General features: G+C 36.8%; 1 protein-coding gene across 11 annotated transcripts in view; it reads left to right on the forward strand.

The window, feature by feature from the left end:
• The first annotated feature begins 1,376 nt into the window (after positions 1 to 1,376).
• Positions 1,377 to 20,645, forward strand: part of LOC112527237 (ENHANCER OF AG-4 protein 2) — a 20,595-nt gene continuing 1,326 nt past the window's right edge. Inside the window, exons 1-14 of one of the 11 annotated variants that reach the window (XR_003070742.1) lie at positions 1,377 to 1,806; positions 2,718 to 2,794; positions 3,209 to 3,672; positions 3,871 to 5,308; positions 5,400 to 5,925; positions 8,393 to 8,501; positions 9,159 to 9,271; positions 9,358 to 9,545; positions 10,302 to 10,941; positions 11,031 to 11,505; positions 16,438 to 16,533; positions 16,628 to 16,717; positions 17,124 to 17,286; positions 18,979 to 19,178. Coding sequence is in view for 5 of the 11 variants with exons in the window: in XM_025137726.1 (XP_024993494.1) it covers positions 1,693 to 1,806; positions 2,718 to 2,794; positions 3,209 to 3,672; positions 3,871 to 5,308; positions 5,400 to 5,925; positions 8,393 to 8,501; positions 9,159 to 9,271; positions 9,358 to 9,545; positions 10,302 to 10,941; positions 11,031 to 11,505; positions 16,438 to 16,533; positions 16,628 to 16,689 (4,302 nt within the window). In the remaining 6 variants the exon portion in view is untranslated. The other 10 variants (XR_003070740.1, XR_003070741.1, XM_025137729.1 and 7 more) reach the window with 10 other exon arrangements.

Here is a 20,645-nt window from a genome sequence, read left to right on the forward strand (position 1 = left end):
TTCAGGTGAGACAAAAGGTTTTTTGTAAGACCAGTAAGACCAATTTATGTCATTGATCAACTTTATAAGTTAATGATCTAATGGTCTAAATTGCACAGTGACAATTTTGTGATTATTGAGAAGTCTCGTGACGTTTATGAATGTTTAGATTGTCATATTGTAAATCCAATCCAAGGGTTGAGAATTGGTCTTACGGGTCTCACGAAAAACATTGGTCTCACATGATCCCAAATCTATATATATATACATACATATATATGGTTGGGTTCACGTGAGACCAAGGGTTTCTCGTGAGACCCGTGAGACCAATTTATATTCATTGATCAACTTTATAAGCTAACGATCTAATGGTCTAAAATTTCATGGTGACAATTTTGTAATTATTGAGAAATCTCGTGGTAATTTTGTGATTATGAATATTGAGATTGTAAATATAATCCAAGAATTGAAAATTGGTCTTACGGGTCTCACGAAAAAACACTGGTCTCATATGATCCTAAGTCTCTCTCTCTCTATATATATGATTTCTAAGTTGTATCATGTATTCTATAGTATACAATATTTATCTTACCTAACTATATTTCATGATATTATTTCCTTTAGTTAGAGATATATACAAAGTGGTTTCCTCTATACCCCTCAAACCACACAACACTCACCCGTGTATATATATATATATATATATATATGACAATTATTATGACTTTGAAAGTTATATTGATCTTGTGATTTTCACCCATATATATATTTATAATATATGTAGGGTTGAGTTTTTTTGAGACCAATATGTTTTCGTAAGACTCATATAATTACAAAATTACATTAGAATTTCACAATAAAACACTGAATGTATAAAAACACACTAAATCTTCACAAAAGAAATATTGTGAAGGTTTATCTTTCCAATGTTTTACTGTAAATGTTTAATGTTATTTATGTGATCTCATAGAAACAATATGGTCACAAATCTATATGTATAATGTATATATATATATATATATATATATAGATATATACAATACATGGGTTGGATTCACGTGAGACCAAAAGTTTTTCGTGAGACTCGTAAGACCGATCTATGTTCATTGATTAGCTTTATAAGTTAATGATCTAAGCTCTAAATTGTATGGTGGCAATTTGGTAATATTAAGAAATTTCGTGGCGTTTATGAATGTTTAGATTATCAGATTATAGATCTAATTCAAGGGTTGATAATTAATCTTACGAATCTCATGAAAAACCATTGGTCTCATATGATCTCAAGTCTACGATACATGCTTTATATTTGAAATATATGCGTATATATTAACCATTGTAACTTAATTTTTATTGTGAATTATATGTGTGTGCGTAGGCGAGGAGGTATTTACTTCACAAAAAAATACTCTCTATCACCACACACCCCCACTCTTTCTCTCTCTTTCATCCACCGCCTCAACAAAATCCCCTGTGCTTCCGGCTACCGAATCTTCCCAAACACAGACACACCAGCCGTTTTACCCTCCCTAGTTTTTACCGGACTCGCCGTCTCCGATCCCTTTACCTCCGCCGTTCACCACCCGTCTCCCTCGCACACCGCCAGGGTTTTTGTTTTATATCGATTAGTTAGGTTTCCGATCAGTCATTCGAAAAAACGTTGTGTGTTTGTTTCTCTATTCTCTCTTAGGGCTTTTTGAGCGAAGACGACGCCCTATGGCTCCTGGGCGGAAACGTGGAGGAGCAAAAGGAGCCAAGGCAAAGAGTCAGTTAAATTTGGGCGATCTTGTTCTTGCTAAGGTCAAGGGTTTTCCTGCATGGCCTGCCAAGGTTAGATTAATGATGATGATTTAACATGATGCATTGGTTCTAATTCGATTCAATTTCATGTATTTGCTACTCGTTTTTAGTTTTGTTTCGATAAGGGAACTTTTCAGGGCTCTATTTACTTAGATTTGATCGCTTCCTTTTTTTACTTTATTTTGTTGAATTTAATCTCTTATTTAGAATTGTTAATTTACTATACGAAATTGCTTTTATTAATAATCTTGGAGGCTGTGGAGCGTGGTATAATTCCAAATTGTATTTTGGTGGTTAGCTAAGCGGTTGTCGTTCAGTTAATTGCATTTTTGTGTATCGCATTAATATCCCTGATTCAACGTTGGCCTTAGTACACGTAGTCACTTTAATTTTCTGATTAGCTTCTGTACTTGTTGCAACCATCGGATTGGTCATAACATGAGCGCAATTTTTATTTAGGATGTTTATTGGATTTGACAGTTCCACTTGGCTTATTGGTGTATCCACCAACCCACCCCCATTCTGGAACTACTGCATTGCCCCTCGACTGCTATCTTATGAACTTCATCCGCTGAACTAAACTAATACTCATTCTCATCCTAGAAGCCACATGAATTGAAGTTCCCATTTAGACGTTCTACTTGGGTGACGTTATTGTGGCAAATTGTCTAAAGGTGGCTCTTGGATCTGTTTTGACGCGAGTATTGTGGCATGTTCTTTTGAGGGTATACTATTCTGAGGACTCTAATATTGCACCAACCTTGGTTAATTTATCATTTTGTGAAATAAAATTCTGAGAAGGTTAATGTATTATGTTGGGGTTTATGCTTCATGTTGTGCAGCTTACATTAATGTGTCAGTTGCCACATGTTGTAAAGATAAACTGCCTTTAGTGGGCTTCTTAAAGCCTTTTGTTTGCTTGTCTCCTTCTCTCTATGCAGATCAGCAAGCCTGAAGATTGGGAACGAACTCCTGATCCGAAGAAATATTTTGTACAGTTCTTTGGTACCGAAGAAATGTAAGCTGTTGTTACTTTACTATTATTACCCATAAATGGTTGCTCTACCTATGAAATTTTTCCATCTTGTTTTGACTACCAATTGGAGACAATCAATTTAGTTGACAAGGTATGCTAATGCCACCAAAACATGTTATTTTACTCCATGACGATGTAACTGACAACTGATTGTAAATAAACAATGTGTTGACAACTGTTTTGTTAATATATCTAAAAGGATAACTCAATCATTCGTTATCTATTTATATCTGGAGTTTTCAATGTATAGGAAATTAGAAATAAAATGTTTAGGAAGTAGGTTACGTAATTGCTAATTACTTGAGTCCAGGTTAGATTGTTTTCCCCAATAATAGTGAATCATTGATTAGGCTATACTTAAAGTGTCTTACTTCTCTACATGTTTCACTATTGCAGAGCTTTTGTAGCTCCAGTTGACATTCAACCATTCACCAGTGAGTCAAGAAACAAATTGCTGGCTAGATGTAAAGGAAAGACGGTCAAATACTTTTCCCAAGCCGTGAGGGAAATTTGTGACACATTTGAAGATTTGCAGCATAAAAGTTCAGATTCTTTGAAAGATGGTAATGATGGAGAAAGTTTTCAACCTGATGTTAATTCTACAGAGATGGTGGAAGATGGGATGACTACTGATGGACCTAGTGGTGAAACATCTTTTAATGATATTGTAAATCATGGCCCTGGATTAGAACGCTGCTCTCATATACACAGGGAAATGGATTATGAGGATGAAAAGCCTAGCGTCTCACCTATTGCTAATGATGGTTCTTCATCAGCTGTTTCCACGAAAAAACAAATTGAACTTTGCAATGATGATGTAAGCTCGCCTAAGGAAAAGAGTATATCCAATTCTAGTGCAGGTACAACGATCTTTTTCTTTCTTTCTTTCTGATAAGGAGCAATTCTTTTTGTTGTTAAAATAGGTTTTGTTAATGATAAGTTAATAGTTGGTTATGTAGAAGGCTTTAGTGCTTGCTACAGTTGCTTATCTGCTGCTAGAATAAGATTGTAGTAGTATGTTCACTAGTTAAATGGATGATTTCTTTTGTATGCTTCAGGTCATAATAAAAATTCAAAGCCTGGACTGAAGGTTGAAACTAATGGGCAGAAGTCAAAGAAGATTGCTAGAGCTTCAAAGAAAAAACATGATGATGATGATGGTGATGATGGAATAAACAACTTTCATAGCCCAGCAGGTGTCGGTTCTGCTGTTCAAAGCAGTCATTCTGAATCAACTGGCATTGAGAACTCGAAGGATATAATGCGAAAAAATTCCTCGCATGGTAGTAAGAATGAAGGAACTGCAGGTGTAGTAAAGTCAGAATTTGGCGGTAATATTAAAAAACCAAAGAAACTGTTAAAAGATAAAACACTTGTTGGGGTGGCTGATGATTTTTCAACGGACGTTGAAGGTGTCCCTACAGAGCGCAATAGCGTTGAACGTACTGGAAGGAAAATGAAGTCTGAACCTGGGGTAGGGAAAGATAATGTTCTTAATAATGGGGTTCTGCATCCTACAAAAAGGTCCAAGTGCTCGGATGATGTGCCGAAGAGGTCCCATACACAGAGGAAAAATGATGTGTCAGGCAAAGGAGGTAATGAAGAATTTAAAAAGTCGACACCGAGTTTGAAAACAAAAAACCGCTTGGCATCCAAGGGGCAGATGAATGGCATTGATTCTGGAGTTCTTGGTGATGAAGATGTTCTACCACCTGCAAAACGGCGTCGAGCAATTGAGGCTGTGTCTGGTTCTACTTTAATGTCTGAAGATAGAATAGCTGAAAGCTCTATTACACCTAAAAAGGGGGGAAACTCGGATGCTGTTAGAAACGTTCCTCAAATGCCCATGAAGAGGAGAGCTGTTCGCATCTGTGATGATGATGAAGATGAACCCAAGACTCCCGTGCATGGAGGGTCAGCAAAAGGAGCTGGAGTTGATGGAGTTCCGCACATTTCAGTGCCGGTTGAAGAAGGCGCTGCAGCAACTGAAACTATTCAAGCTTCTCCTAGTGTGAGAAACTTAAGTGTGAATGCAAAAGAAGAAGTGCCATCATCTAAGCAATTTGCTCAGCCTTCACCTAATTCTCGGCAAGATATTACAGAAATAGTTGAGAGGCAGTTCTCTAATAGTCCTGGGAAAGCAGAATCTGAAAAGAAATCATCTGAAGAGGTTATAAAGGTTTTGGTCTCTCCCATCAAGTCTCCTGTGATGGTTGATTCTTACAACCCAACGGTAGAACCTCTTAAAGTGAACAAGCCTGTAGGCAAGGTCTCTGGTAATGTTTCACAAAAGAAGGGTCAAGCAGGATCCTTTAAGGCCTCAAGTGGGATTTATGATGGTGGGCATCGCTCTCAAAATAATGCAGTAAATGAGAGAAATAGGCCCGTTATTTCTGGGGAGAAGCAGAAATCTACTCCAAAATCAACATCACGAGTGGTTGATTCTGCAGCTGTCTTGAGGAAACCTAGTGAAAGCAACTTGTTTTCTAGCGAAAGGTGTGCTAGAATATGCCTCTCCTATTGTTATATACAAACTCTACATACACAAATCTTTTCTGGTGGTAATGTATTCTTCTGGATGATACAGGTTAGAATATGTTCGAGGGGATCGAACAACTTCATTGGCTCATTCAAGAAATGCAGACTCAAATAAGTCAATGAAGCATCTGATTGCAGTTGCCCAGGCAAAAAGAAAACAAGCTCAATCACAAAACTTTGTGCATGACGGTCTTAATTATTCACAGATCACCACCACTGAAGCAATCATTAGAAGTCCTGGCTCTAGTTTTGTTGTTCAGCCCATTCCCGCAGGTCCTGGAATTATGGTTCAAACAGATGGACAAGGATACGGTTCTCAGACATCACTTGCTTCTCCATCTTCTCGTGTGCATCATTATATGTCAAATGATCAGCCTGATACTGCTGAATTTGAGGAGACAAGGACCAGTTCAGGACATCGCCCTGCTGGGGGTTCCCTTAGTGGTGGAACTGAGGCAGCTGTTGCTCGTGATGCTTTTGAAGGGATGATTGAAACACTATCAAGAACAAAAGAAAGCATCGGCCGTGCAACACGACATGCAATCGACTGTGCAAAGCATGGCATTGCCAATGAGGTAGAAATATGCATTACTCTTGTATGTGTGTCCTCTGTGTGTATGCCTTCTTTTCGTGATGCATATATTAGGAAACCCAACGCATTTGCACTATTCAATGCTATGTAGTGACATTCTGATGATCCTGTTTTGGGTCTCAAAATTGTTTTATAATGCTGGCCCACACACAAGATATATGGCCTTTTTTGATTGTAGGAAGTTTGGGATGCATCTTGCAATGGCTCTTTAAATATCTTGGTGATACAGGGTGGGAGATGAACGTAATAATTCGATGATAGTGGGGACTAAATATAGGAACATGCAGAATGGTTATATATTTCGATGAAGTGATGGGAAAGAGAACAACCCCAACGACATCAACAAATCTTTTGCTCCTAGTTCATTGTACGCTATAAATACAACCCCAACAACTTAATGAAGAGGTGAAACTAAGTCAAATTGTTTAGTGGAGAACTCCATGGGCTGCTAGACGTGAATAGCTTCCTTGTTGTCAAGGGTGATCCATTTTGTACATTTCACTATATAAAATATCCTCTTAGTTTTGCCTTTATGTTCTTCGTGACCAACCTTTGGCTCTCATAACGACCTTCTCTTGCTATATATATTTCTTCCACACGGTGCATTTAGAGGTGGATGCCCAAGCCATCTCAAGGGTGTTCCTTTTAACTTCTCAAGTTGCCTTACTCTGACCTCCTTGTGTAGATTGTCATTGCTTATAATATCCCTATTCTTGGCTACCAATCCACCTTGGTATTCACATTTCTGCTATTGTTTATCTTGTGCACATGTTATCTTTTAGTAGCCTTGCATTCAATCTCATAAATCGTGTCAAGCCGCATCTCATCTTACAGTAATTATCTTCTTCAATGGCACTTCCAATAACAGAAGACGAGGGTCTAATGCTGTTTTCAATTGGATCTTATCCTATAGCCAGTATCCATTTCTGTCTCGGTTCTTTTGTTATGTCCAAATGACCGAAACAATCTTCCAGATTTGTCTATACTTGCTTAGAATGTCTTCTTTTTATCCAAACAAGTCTTTATTGTGTTATGTTCTCTCCAGCTTAATCTAAAACTTTTTAGATTCCATGCCATTTCTCCATGCGTTCAACTTTACATTAATATCTTATGTGGTCTTGTCAAGGCAAGTTGCACACTGCCATCAGTGTGAAACATACACTATGATCTTTTATTTTCTTCATGAGCTCATCCATAACCCCAAGAAAAGAGCACTTAGTAGACCCTCGTTGTGATACAATATTGGTAATGAAAGAATGTCGTTCCATCACATTCTTTCACACTCACTAGTACACTGTCTTAATATGTTCAATCATGTTCATGTATTAGGGACTTTCCTCTTGAGTCCATCACGTCTTCTTGATAGCCATCATTATGATTTATCTGGATCAGCTAGCACTACTTATAGGTCCTACCTATGTCACTGCATCCATGAGATGTCCGATTAAAAGATTAGCCTCTATTTTTATTTTATTTTTCTTGGCATAAAATCAAATTGATCTTCCAACACTTAGGTTACAACTCTTAAGCTGTGTTCAATAACCTGTTCCCGTAGTCCCATTATGTGGCACTGGCAGTGTTGTAAGCTTGTACGGTCATCTTTTTGGTGTTACGACATAAGTGCTGTTATAACAATTTGTAAACTACCTTAATAATTTCTCACAGAAGCCTGTCCTGGCCATTAATTGTTCTGAGCAGTGCCATTAATTAGATGTTCTCGTGGCAGTTATAATGTTGGATGGAGGTGTATGGTTGTAGGCTTTCAGTTGCTTAACTTATAAGATGGTCTCTTTGATCTTATAACAGCAATCTCTTTTGGCTTTCAGGGACTTAGATCTTTCACTTCGTTAGTGATGCGACAGATTTCTAACATTTCATTCTGAAGGGGCTTTTGTTCATTGATTTCTATGTTTTAGCTTCTAGAGAATTGGTTGGCATATGATAACTCTAATTAATTAGTTTGAGATGTATGAGGAACAGGTTCAAATATATTAGTTGCTAAGTGCCCAGCCTACTTAAAACATTTTGATCAACTGTTGGAAAGTAGAAGATAGGTTGATGATCCTTGAAGTGACGGTAAATCCTTTTCATTGAGAATCATAATGAGGGGATGTCGATTCCAAATTCTGTTATTTGACTGACCCTTGTCTTCCTTCTGCCGGTTTATCTGATTTATTTGGGCAGATGTTGGATTCAACATGTTGTATTTGGGTTTATATTTTTAAGATCTGTTCAGAAACTTTCTTCATCGTTGTTAACATCATTGAAATGAACTGCTTTCTGTACCACAATAGATTCCGGTTATCAAATATTAACATTGAATGGTAGTTTTATGCTATCACTATGCTCTTCCTTACATATCTTGTTTTAACACTACTATGATGAAATTATTATTGAAGATGTGTAATTGGTTGGGATTACATATTTTTCATGATTTTCATCCCCTGCAGGTTGTGGAACTTCTTACCCGTAAGTTGGAAAGTGAATCCAGCTTCCATCGAAGAGTGGATCTTTTCTTTCTGGTGGATTCTATTACTCAGTGCTCACATTCACAAAAAGGTAGAATATCCTGAAAAGGACATCCTCCTATGCTTACTCTTCCCAATGGTCTAGACATGTTATTTTTGTTTTAATGTTTATTTGATTTTGTGTTCATTATTTATTTTTTATAGTTGTGTTTTTGGAAGGGTAAATTGCATGAAATTGTAACATACTTCTTTTAAATTTCTATTTTGGTTAGCGAACTTTCAAAACCTTTATTTTGGTACCTGAGATGTAATACTCAAAACATTTAAGTACCTGGGCATTGACCGGTTACCATGCTGATGTGTCAAATTGGCATGACATACAACTCTGTATCCTTTGCTGATTTGACCGATGATGTGGATTTTTTTGATATGAAAGTAGTATTAATTTTTAAATTAATAATTTTGGACCCTATAAAACCAATGGTGATAGGAACTCCGGCTGATATCATATCTCAAATACCAAATGAAGGGTTTTGAAAGTATGTTACCTAAAATAGAAATGAGAGTAAAATAGGTTACATTTTCATGCAATTTATCCTTTTGGGAATGCATTAAAGTTATGTTGTCTTTGACACAGATAATGACATTGTTGTTTGCTATTCTCTTTCTTTAGAAATGTGGTTTGAGAAGACGCAATATTTTTGACTTGTACTGGCCTCATTACATGTGATGTTTTTTTTTTTTTCAGGCATTGCTGGTGCCTCTTATATCCCTATCGTCCAAGCTGCATTACCTCGTCTTTTAGGAGCTGCTGCTCCGCCAGGTGCTAATGCTCGCGAGAATCGTCGGCAATGCCTAAAGGTGATCGATCACTCCATCTAGCAGATTATAAGTTGGTTTATAATTTCCTTTTTCCAGGAGAATCTGAGTTGTTGTTTAATCTGTAGGTTCTAAAATTGTGGCTTGAGAGGAAAATCTTACCTGATTCTCTACTTCGGAGCTGTATAGAGGACATCGGAACTTCAAATGACGATGCTTCTACTGGGTTCTTCTCCAAGCGTCCATCTCGATCGGAACGGGCTGTTGATGATCCTATTAGAGAGATGGAGGGCATGCTTGTTGATGAATATGGGAGGTGTGAAATCTTTAATTCTCTAATCTGCAGAGAATTTTTCTTGGTCTATTTTTTTGCATATATTTCAATTGCAAAATCTGGAGTATTAATTCACCAATATATTTTCTGATGCTCTTAAATTGTTAGATATTACAATTGTGTATGCAAATTGATGCTATTTGACTTGGAAGATACGCAAGTCTTTCACACCTATCTCAAAAATTTCAATCTAAATATGAGGCTTTCACTTGCTGTGATGGTCATGGGGCTCACAAGGATGATGTTTCAGTTTTATGCTATCATATTCTTGTTTCCTAGTGTCATTGTTAAGGTGGTTTATATGATATGAGAAATGTTCAGAACCACAAAATCTAATGCATATCAGAATTCTATGTACCAGAAAGTTCTATATTTCTACTGATAAGTTGATTTTGTATTCGGCTGTTAATCATATTCACAACCGTTCTTCCACTTCAATTATTTTCTCAATTTGATGTAGACTTGTGTGTAATCTCTACCTTGCCTCTTCATTTCATCAGTTTTTTTTGAGTCATTGTATTAGTTTATTTAATTCTGGCCCTGGAACTGTTCTTTCTGAACACACATGCAACTTGGTATATAGAGTCTGTAGCTATATGTTGGTCCCTTTTATTCTTGAGTTTCTTGCCACATTCAGTGTGCGTATGCAAAATAAAATGTGTATTGTGCCATATATGCCTTCCAGATTTGAAGCATTTGAAGAAGTTAATATAATATTGTTTTACGGACTTCTTTCAGCAATGCGACGTTTCAATTGCCTGGATTTTTGTCAACTAATGTCTTTGAAGAAGATGATGATGACATTCTAAACTTTACACATAAAGAAGGGATTGGTAAATCAACACTAGAGCTAAATCCTTCGTCAGGAGAACTTGAAAATTGTTCAGTAACTCCCAATGACAGACGCCACTGCATCTTGGAGGATGTTGATGGTGAACTTGAAATGGAAGATGTGTCTGGACACCCAAAAGATGAAAAATTCTTGACAGTTGGTTCCTATAAGGCTGTACAACTGGAGGAAATGTCAGACAGGACAATGGATGCGGGCTCAAATAATTCCAATGAGGTATCCCCTCTCCGTGAGGATTCCCCACCGCTGCCTCTTGATTCTCCCCCTCCCACTCCTCCTTTGCCTTCTTCACCACCGCCACCTATGTCACCCATGGTGCCGCCACCTCCATCATCTCCATCGCCTCAACCCCCACCTCCACCTCCACCTCCTCCCCCGCCTCCATCACAAACATATCCTCTTCAGCCATCTAATGCAGGTCCACCACAGACGTTTCCTCAAACATCACTGCCTCTTCAAGCATTGCCTCCTCAGACTTCTACAACACCTCAACACGTGCACCAATATCAGTCGTCTATGCCATCCAATGTAAGACTTAAATATTGCTTTCATGATATTGTTGTGCATGAAGATTTCACATTGAATACAATTATATGTATGAGAACCAATTTGTCCAGGTATCTTTGAACACTCGTCTTGGAGCTCACGTTGATGCTGCAGTCAGAGGTGAAATGTTCCCCCAGCAACCATCATGCTTTGTGCCGGCTGTAGCCTCCAGTTCCCGTGAACCTTCTGGATTTAATTCTTCAAGGACCGTAGAATATGGACATGAAACTTATACAAATCCTCAGGGTTCTCAATCAAATCAGCAGTTCCAAGCCGCCAATGTACCTTTGCCTCCAAGAGCGTTCCAACCTCCGATGCTTCCTCAAACTGCAGCTGGTCAATTTCAATATCCCAAGCCTGCAATGCTGCAGCATCCATACCCCCCTCTATATGGATTAACAAAGCCTCCTGATGGGCCGAGGAGATATGGGGCTGATGAGCAATGGAGACCGGCTTCAAATGAATTCAGCACTGATAATCAACGTGGTGCATGGATAAGTAGTGGGAGAACTTCACTGTCCTCGGGTCCTCCCTTCACTCAGGAAGGTATGAAACTTCACTTTTAACAGTGTTGTAATTAAGATCTTAAGCATCTTTCAGAAAAAAAAGATCTATAAAGCATGAAAGATTTACATAGTTAATGATTGATGTTAAGTAATGTATGCGCTTGGTACCCTGGGTGTGCTTTAGTTGATGTTTAGTAATGCATAAGCATATCTCTTGAATGTGCTTTTGGCATCTACCAAACCTCATGTTTGCATGAGGATGTGCAGTTTTTGCAACTCTTAGTTAATATTACGTATTTCTTTTTTGGAGCTATAAAGCTAATGTGTGAAGGGGATGGTTATGTGTCTTATCCTCTTTCATCTAGAGATCTAAAAGAGGTTATAGAACTTGCATTTTTAAGGCATCACTTGGTTATTTTTATATTAGTTTTGTCGTCTCTTATTTGTTTGGGATGCAGTGGGGCATCAAAAACCAAACCAAACCAAACACACCCAGTATGTTCCTTTAGGAAGTTGGGTCTGTTCTTTTTTTTTGGGGGGGGGGGGAGTACACAAACTTGTCATCTATCCCAAGGAGTAGAGTGGTTGTTACCGTGAAGACCCCAACTTGCAAAAAGGTGTTTGCAAAAAGATTTTTAGTGAAGATCTGAGTGCTTTGGAAGGTTTAGGGCATCAGAGAAAATACTACACATATAAAAAGTGTATGTAAAACAAATTTAAGAAAAATGATTTAGAACACACTTAAGGAAGGAGTTCACCAACTAAGCCGAATATGCAATGGCCAGCATAACACTAATGGTACCGTTAGTAACAAGTAGAGCGAAACATATTGACTGCAAAGAAGACGATCTTTTCTCAACATGCAACTCATTTGTTCTAATGGGACCATTTGCTAGATGGAAAGTTAAGTAGACTATAAAGCTTATAGAAAATGAATGTCTAAAGAGGGAAGTTGCATCTAATGATGTCTACATCTGACTTTTTTGTTTGTGGCAAATTTTTTGGGTTTGGGTTAAATGATATTGTGTAAAATTAGAATTAGAATTAAGAGATTGTTTCAATTAAATTAGAGAAGTGGCAAGGTTAGTATTGGAAAACTAGAACTTTATCCTTTCTCAGTCAGACGGTCCTTCTCTTATAACTCAAATTGATGGATGTACCTGTAGGTGGTGGTGATTGTTGTATTGTGGGTCTATTTGAATTATCAAAAATTAAATAAGTAGGTTCAAATTGGATTTGGGTATATGCATGATCTCATTTGGGTGATACTGATCTAGTGTTAGCCTGTTAGGAAGTACCCTTGATATCTGAATATGAATATTATAGCTTTTGAGGTCGGTAGTGGACCATAGTGGGCAACATACAAGTTACAGTTGGAGCTGACTTATGCGGGTATTGTATTCAGGTTCTACTTTTAGAATCCAACCATACTTGTTAATATGTGAGTTAATCGGTATCACTGGCTGCTGCTGGGAAGAATATGCTAGTTGCTAAGTTTAAGGTTCTTTCAAGAATTGTTGCTGTTCCAATCCATAGGAACCAATAGAAAAGGAAATTTCAATAGCAAAGTAGGAAAGTATTTTTGGAAGCAATGGCAGTGGTGGAACTAATATAACTTCTTTAGATCCCCAGGTTTTGAGTTACAGTTCTGTGACTAAATATACTCTGTTTGAAAATGGAAATACCATCAGGCTGCTAGCTAGTCCACTAGAGTTTTAATCCCATAAGTACAAGATACACAATCACATTATAATCTTGGGTTGAGGTAACATTAAAATAAACACGAGTTTCAGAAAATATATCGATTACCCATTAATGATATATCTACTGGCTGAGATTCAAATATGATGATAGGGGGCATAAAATTAGATCAGCGAATGGAAGGCCGAGTTTTGGTCGGGGCTTATCTGTCTTGACACATTTAATCTTAATGTTTTTTGCTAATTATTCAATCTTTTTTGGGTAGTAAGTACTAAGTAATAGCTAAACAAAGTCATGGAAAGCATGGAAGGTGGTCAATCTTTGAAAGCATCCGTGCCTTTGACCACTACGACTACATTTGATGCTTGTTCAAAATGCGTCAATGGAGATATGGCTTGGGAATTGGGAGGATGGAAAAATCCAATAGGTAAAGTTAATAGTTCAGACACATTATGTGATAAAAAAGTACGTGGACGGACATAAGATTGAAACAACATTCAAGGTTTAAAGTATGGAAACGCGAGAGGATGTCTCTTCTCAGTGTCTCGAGACGTAAGCCTCGAGGCAGAAAATAAGGATAAATAGAAGCATTTTTATATAGGTAATACATATTTGATACTAATATTTAGAATCACAATGTTGTTGATAAAGCTTAAATATTTTAATTTATGTATTTCATATCTAATTTTTTTTTTCATTTTTTTTAACAAACAAATTAAATCGACACACATAAAGAGAAACGATAAAAGTCCCACACATATTAAAAGAGACAATAAATGTGACACGCATGTCAAGAAAAGAAGAAAAGTCACCCGTTCATGTTAAATCGAAGAGTCCTGCTTCTTCTCTTATCCCTGATACATAGTCTTGCCATATGAAAACGAAAAGTCACAGGTGTTTATGGTCTATGAGATTACTCCTGGATTTGTGAACAAGGCTTTCATTAGTTTACCAGTTCCTTACTCTGCCGAGGCAACTAGTGCCCTTGAGGACTTGTTGCTAGGGGCATCCTGGTAGGCAATAAGTCAATTTCAACCTTAGAGATAGGCTATGGCTATGATCATTTGGGTGTGTCAAATTTGTGGATTCAAATCTGGGAGGGTCCTATAGGAATGAGGTCCAATATTCATAGGAGGTTACATAAGATGTAGGTCATATTCGAACATGAGAAATGCTGATCTTCGGCACTGGCAATTTCTCTCGTGTTGCAGTCATTCGATTTTGCATATCCTGGCAAAAAATTGTCACAATTTTCCCTCGGTGCTGCCCTATGTTAATCAACTCCATTTCAGCATCCTCAGTTCACAGCTTCTGTGCATGACTCGCATTGCCATTTGCCAACTTTATCTCACCCTACATTATCTGGACCTTGTGCTTGAATAAGGTATCCTACACCGTTGGGTGCAAAATCTGCATATAAGCATAACCCTATGCAGACTCTCTGTTTTTGCTGTTGTCTCTTGTTTATTGGCTCAATAACCTCATTTTCCAGACAGCACCTTGAATATCTAAAATGACCCAAAAGGACAATAAACTGTGGATCAAAAGCACCATTAAGGGGCCGTTTACTTAACACTTACTTGGTAAGTGCTTAACATGAGAAGGGTCAAGAATCTTACCGGGTAAGAGCAATGAAAAGGATAGAGAGTCTTACCCGGTAAGTAAGGATGGCGACTCTTACCCAAGTAAGCACTTTCCCAGTAACTTGTTGCATTCGATATGTTTTGATGTACTAAAATCTTACGTATCAAAATAAATTATAATTTTGAATCCTATCGGTAAGCACTTACCGGGTAAGCATTTGGGTAAACGGCCCCTAAGCCTTTAATCAGTTGAAACAAAGCATAATAGGCATGGCCGGGTGGAACCTGGAATACACTATGACCAATATGTACTAATACAACTTAATTCTAAGGTTACGGTCATCGTAATAACTACAAAGATCAATTTTTAATGCTTTGCACTTTATAGATTCCAAGGCAAGTATCTCTTGGAGCATTTGTCGCTGACCTAAATAAGATCTCTATATGATATACTTGCCAATTGTGACCTGTTTCTGTTGATGATCAAATAAATAGAAGTTTTTTTTTTCTTGTTGCAATTTCAAGTAATTTCTTGTCTTTCCTCCGAACTGCAGATAAACTCCCCATGTTATATATGAATAATTCCCTAATAAACGCATCAAATTTGAATAGTCATACCTTTCAAAGTTCTTGTGAAACTTGAGGATGATTGTTGAGAATATTATCACTGCGATTGTTCCTTCTCTCTTCTATTGGTAAGACATGGACCTGCTTTAGATGATTTGCCTTTTTTGTTAACTTCTATTGTGAATGATGGAAGTAATAAGCTTTCAGTTTAACTAAATAAGGTACACAAACTTTTGGCTTTAGAAATCCAAAGTCTGCTGATAAAAAAGATATTATTTGCACCAAGTTGATTTAACAAAAAACTAAATGCAAGCTTCAGGACATAAAAAAAAATCAAATGTAAAACTACAATTTAACCGCCAAACTTTTATATGTGCAATATCATCAAAACAAATATCTTGTAATGAAGAGGAAAGTATTGTCCCGACATTCAGGATTACAATAAACTTGGAAAATTATTTTCTGTATCTAAAATGGCATGTAAACCCACAAGCTAGTTGGAATTAAAATTTCAACATCAGGGCATCCCCTGATATTTTCTCACGTAGAAGTACAAAAGAGAAGCAAAATAGCCTTAGAAATACACAGATATCATTCATTCATGGCGTAGCTCATGATTAGAAAAAATAACTTCAATGTTGAATAATCCACATTGAGTCAGAGTCTGCTGGGAAGTAGAGGATAAGCTTCTGATGGAAGTAAACACTTGACGTAAAAAATTAAATAATAGCAAGATTTATGCATTCAACATACTTGTGCAGGTTTGTCAACTGCCAATGTATTGTCTGGATCGTCGACCGTGCTTTTGTAGGATCACATATCTATTCTATTAATCTATGGTATATGGTGTGGTATGTTGTTCAAGGGAAACATATTTGTTTGGCCTGTAACCCATTCCGCCAATAGTATTTCTGTTTGGTCATCATATACCATGTTCTGGTCACAAAATCTGCTTTTTTGCCGAAAGCAAGGCTACCCCGGTACATTTCCCCTAATGAGCAATCAGTATAAGCTCGTTTCAATATGAGCAACTAATCTCGGTTCTGGTTGTTGTTGGATAGAGTACTTGAAAGTATTGCAAGAACTGTAGTTTGTTGACTGATTTGTTTTTACCGTGCCAGGTTACTTTCGACCACCTATGGAGAGACCCCCAACAAATAATGTTGGTTTTCAACCCACGGGCCAAAATATAGTTCCAGCCGGAGCTCCAATTCCAGGTGATCTAAGCTGTGCTTTTTCTTCATCTTGCATCTTGACCTCTTAAACCATGGTTCTTGAGCCTAGTTTAAGTTCCTATTTTGTTGTCTTCAGGCCATAGTGGTTCGCTGATGATGCCATGTAGGCCAGACATTAATTCTTGGAGACCAGCTTAAGAAAGCTGCAGCTAGGACATTGATACCTGTAAGCTTCTCTCCTCATGTAAAAGAATTTATAACAGCCTACTCAGGCTCCGTTTCACTGATCCTGTTTCTTTTTCTTTACACTAGGCGAGATAATCCCAATAAGGACATGATGTGATCATGAATGTTCATTTTGCAGTTACTCATGTTCTATTTGCGTTAATATTTTTCCTGGAAGTTCCCAATTTAAATTCAGAAATTTCTTTTGAAGTATATAATATTCATATACTCGAATACTCACGCACACTCCTCGCCATTGTTGAGGTTTGAACCCTTGACCTTCTGGGAGGCTGGGTCTACTGGTAACCTGGGCACCGCTGGGCCAATGTCCCTTTGGTAAATTTCAGCAATTTTGTTCAGCAATGAGTTCAAAATTTTCTTGATAATAGCTTTCATTATGTATCCAGTTATAGGTGGTGACTTGGGTTGAAATATGTCATAAAGCTTGGAAGATTCGGTGCCTTTTTGTTTGCATATCTACTACCAGTTGATGAAGTTGTGAAGGCCCTTTGCAGGATTGTATATTGTAGTTTTGTCTTGGCAAATGCTTCCCAGACACATTTACTGAGTGTAAGCCCGCATCACTCATTTCATACCTCTTCATTCAACTAATGTAAACTAGATATACTATATAAATCATTTATCTTTAGAACAAAATGAGTTACTAGTCCAAGCCAGTTTACAACCTGGCTGAAATAGAAATGGAAAACACCTTCTATGGTGGGTTTTAAATCCTCTTTTTATGTTCCCACATGGATTTGAAATTTTTTCGTGTTGGAATATTACTGTTTTTGTTTCTCTTTGACTTACTTTTCACTATGCTCCACTTATTACTGTTCATACATGGGACAAACCTGTCATTTCACCTGTGGACTTTTCTGGTTGTTTGCCAAAGATGAATCATTTTTTTTTGTATTTCTATGTTTAAGTTTTGTTGGCCCCCATTATTTTCATGTTCTTTCTTGGCCATAAAGTTGCGGGTTATTTTAATACTCGAATGGTCTAAGATTCTTTTAAATTTTTTGGTGTTGATCTGTTGAAGGTTGTTGGGTAACCTTATCCTGCATGAGTTCAAATTTTTGATGGATTTGTTGTGCACAGCAGCAGCGGAGGTGTCAGTCTTCAGATTGCTTTTATGTATCAGTTGGCTTATTTTTTGCACACTTATGTGTTTGTGTGTGCTTTTGCCAAACACACACACACACCTACCTGTCTGCACATGTATAGATATGACTATGTTTATATATATACACGCATACATGTGTGTATATGTGTACGTATGTATACATGTACAGTTGTATATATTTAAGTGCATATATGTATTTGTGAATACACATAGGCTTTTGTATAATGTATGGATGTATATGTAAGTGCATATATACATATGCTTCCCCTGATGGAATTGAGCTAACCACTGAATGTGGCTCCAAACTCCCCCTTTTTTTGTCCTTGCAACCCTCATATTTTACTCGGTCATCTATTTCTGGCATTTTCATTTGGAAGACCTGGCAAAAAATCAAGGTTTAAAATGCATGTTAAATTGTACCTCCATTTATTGCTAGGATCCTCCCTTCCATCTCTTTCTGTGCCTACTTGAGATTCTAATGCACTAGTTGAGTGTTGCTACGCATGCCTGCTATTTAGCAGGTTGTTGTCAATGATGTTGTTGTGTTTTACCATACACATAGGCGGTGGGTGTGTAGTAATATACAAGTCTTCTTTTCAGTTCTGAGAGTTTATCCTTGTGGATTCCCCTTTTATGTTCAAACTTGGGTACACGATTGAATACTTTAGGCAACTAGCCAACTTCAACTGGGGTTGTGGCTCTTTCTCTCTTCTCCAAAACATTCAAAATTGTCAGTCTCAAACCCGTAACCAGGTGAGGCTGTGGTCTTGAACTGTGTGGTCTCTTTACATGATTACATCATGATTCAGTGGTCAAATAGGATGATGAGATCTATAGCGACATAGGGAACCAATCGATGGTATTGGAGATGGTTTCACTGAGATGAATTGGATCTGAAGAGTGTCATGTAGAATAAATGTTGTATTGAAGTGGAAAAGGGTGGAGTTGGTGTTGCAATTAATGGTTAGTGTAGAAAATATTCAAGACTTTGAGGAATGTATGTGTTCACTGGAATTTAACACTTGTGTCCCAATTCAAATTAGCAGACATAAGTAATAAGAAGTCAAATTAAATGAGCTGAAGTGCCTGATTTGTATAGGGTCATGTAATATTGTCCAAATTTTTTGTTGTTTTAGAATTGTGTGATTATTTATGGGCAAAGCAAAGCAAAGCAATAAAGTTGATGTGAGTTTGTGTGGCGTACATCGTACTGAAGATCAGATCGGATTCCATCTGATTAGCAAGAGGATCGGGGAAGTGTCGTAAAGCTGTTAACCATGAGCAGTTGCATCTGTAGAGAATATGCAGGGAAGGAAAGGTCTGCTTGAAAAAACAAGTAAGAATTTCGCATTCTTTTTTAATACGTTTGTTTTCAGCAAATAGACTTGATTGTTTGTTAATAATCGATGGGGAAATTTTTTAGAGTTATTTGTGTCTATATATATATATACTCCCCATAACAAGACTGGATTTGGTAAAATGTGTGGCTATCATTGGTTTACTGAGCGCAAACATCACTGGACGATTAGGACTATTTTCAAACCACTTTATTCTTTTTTTCTTTTATATATATAGATAGATAGATAAGAGTGTGTTTCAAATGCAACTCATCGTATTTGTACAACCAATGCAACTCAATAAATTGAGATATTTATGGAAATGATGCGAGTTCATTTATTATGATTTGAATATTTATGGAAGATAAATATAATTCATTAATTATGATCAATACTATATATTAAGAAACAATCAAAGCTTCTATGAAATCACATATTAGTCAAATGAAATGGATGATTGAGATTAGGTTGTATTGGTTGCATATATGTCAAAGGTTGTATAATAACCAATCTCTCTCTCTCTCTCTCTCTATATATATATATATATATAGACTTGGGATCATGTGAGACCAAAAGTTTTTCGTGAGACCCGTAAGATCAATTCTTAACCCTTGGATTTGATCTAAAATCTGAAAATTCATAATCACAAAATTGTCACGAGACTTCTCAATAATCGCAAAATTGTCACCATGCAACTTTAGACCATTGAATCATTAACTTATAAATTTGATTAATGAACATAAATTGGTCTTACGGGTTTCACGAAAAACCCTTGGTCTCACGTGAACCCAACTCTCTCTCTCTCTCTCTCTCTCTCTCTCTCTATATATATATATATATATAACCAAAATGATATGTAAGCAATATAATTTAATTTTCAATAGTATTTTTATATTAATTAGTCATTCATTATTTTTATATATAGGACGTTTAAAATGCAACCCATCATATTTATACAATAGATGATTAGGGTTCATTAATTATGATCAATATTTGTCAATTTTTTTATGATATCACATATTCATCAAATTAAATGGACGGTTGAGATTTAGTTATATTGGTTGTACAAATGTAAAGTGTTGCATAATAACTCACACCTCTCTCTCTCTCTCTATATATATATATATATATATGAATCACATAATAGAATACGGATCCAACAAATTCTTTTTATTTATAGACAATATAAATAAGACAAGTCACTCTTGTGTTGAAGGGTCATATCTGTAATCGCATGTGATTAAGCGCAAAATCACATGTGATTTTGTGGTCTCGTGCTATCTTGTTTTGCCTTTGTTCTCGTTTGATCCTCTCTCTCTATGTATATATATATGTATATATATATGTATATATATATATATGTATATATATATATATATATATATATGTAGAGGAGTGATCATATGAAAACCGCCCTCATTTGTGTAAACCGTGCAAACCACCTTCATCTGTCGATTTCATTGTTT

This window comes from Cynara cardunculus (genome assembly GCF_001531365.2).
Source record: "Cynara cardunculus var. scolymus isolate 2C chromosome LG 15, CcrdV1, whole genome shotgun sequence".
Lineage (NCBI taxonomy): Eukaryota > Viridiplantae > Streptophyta > Magnoliopsida > Asterales > Asteraceae > Cynara > Cynara cardunculus.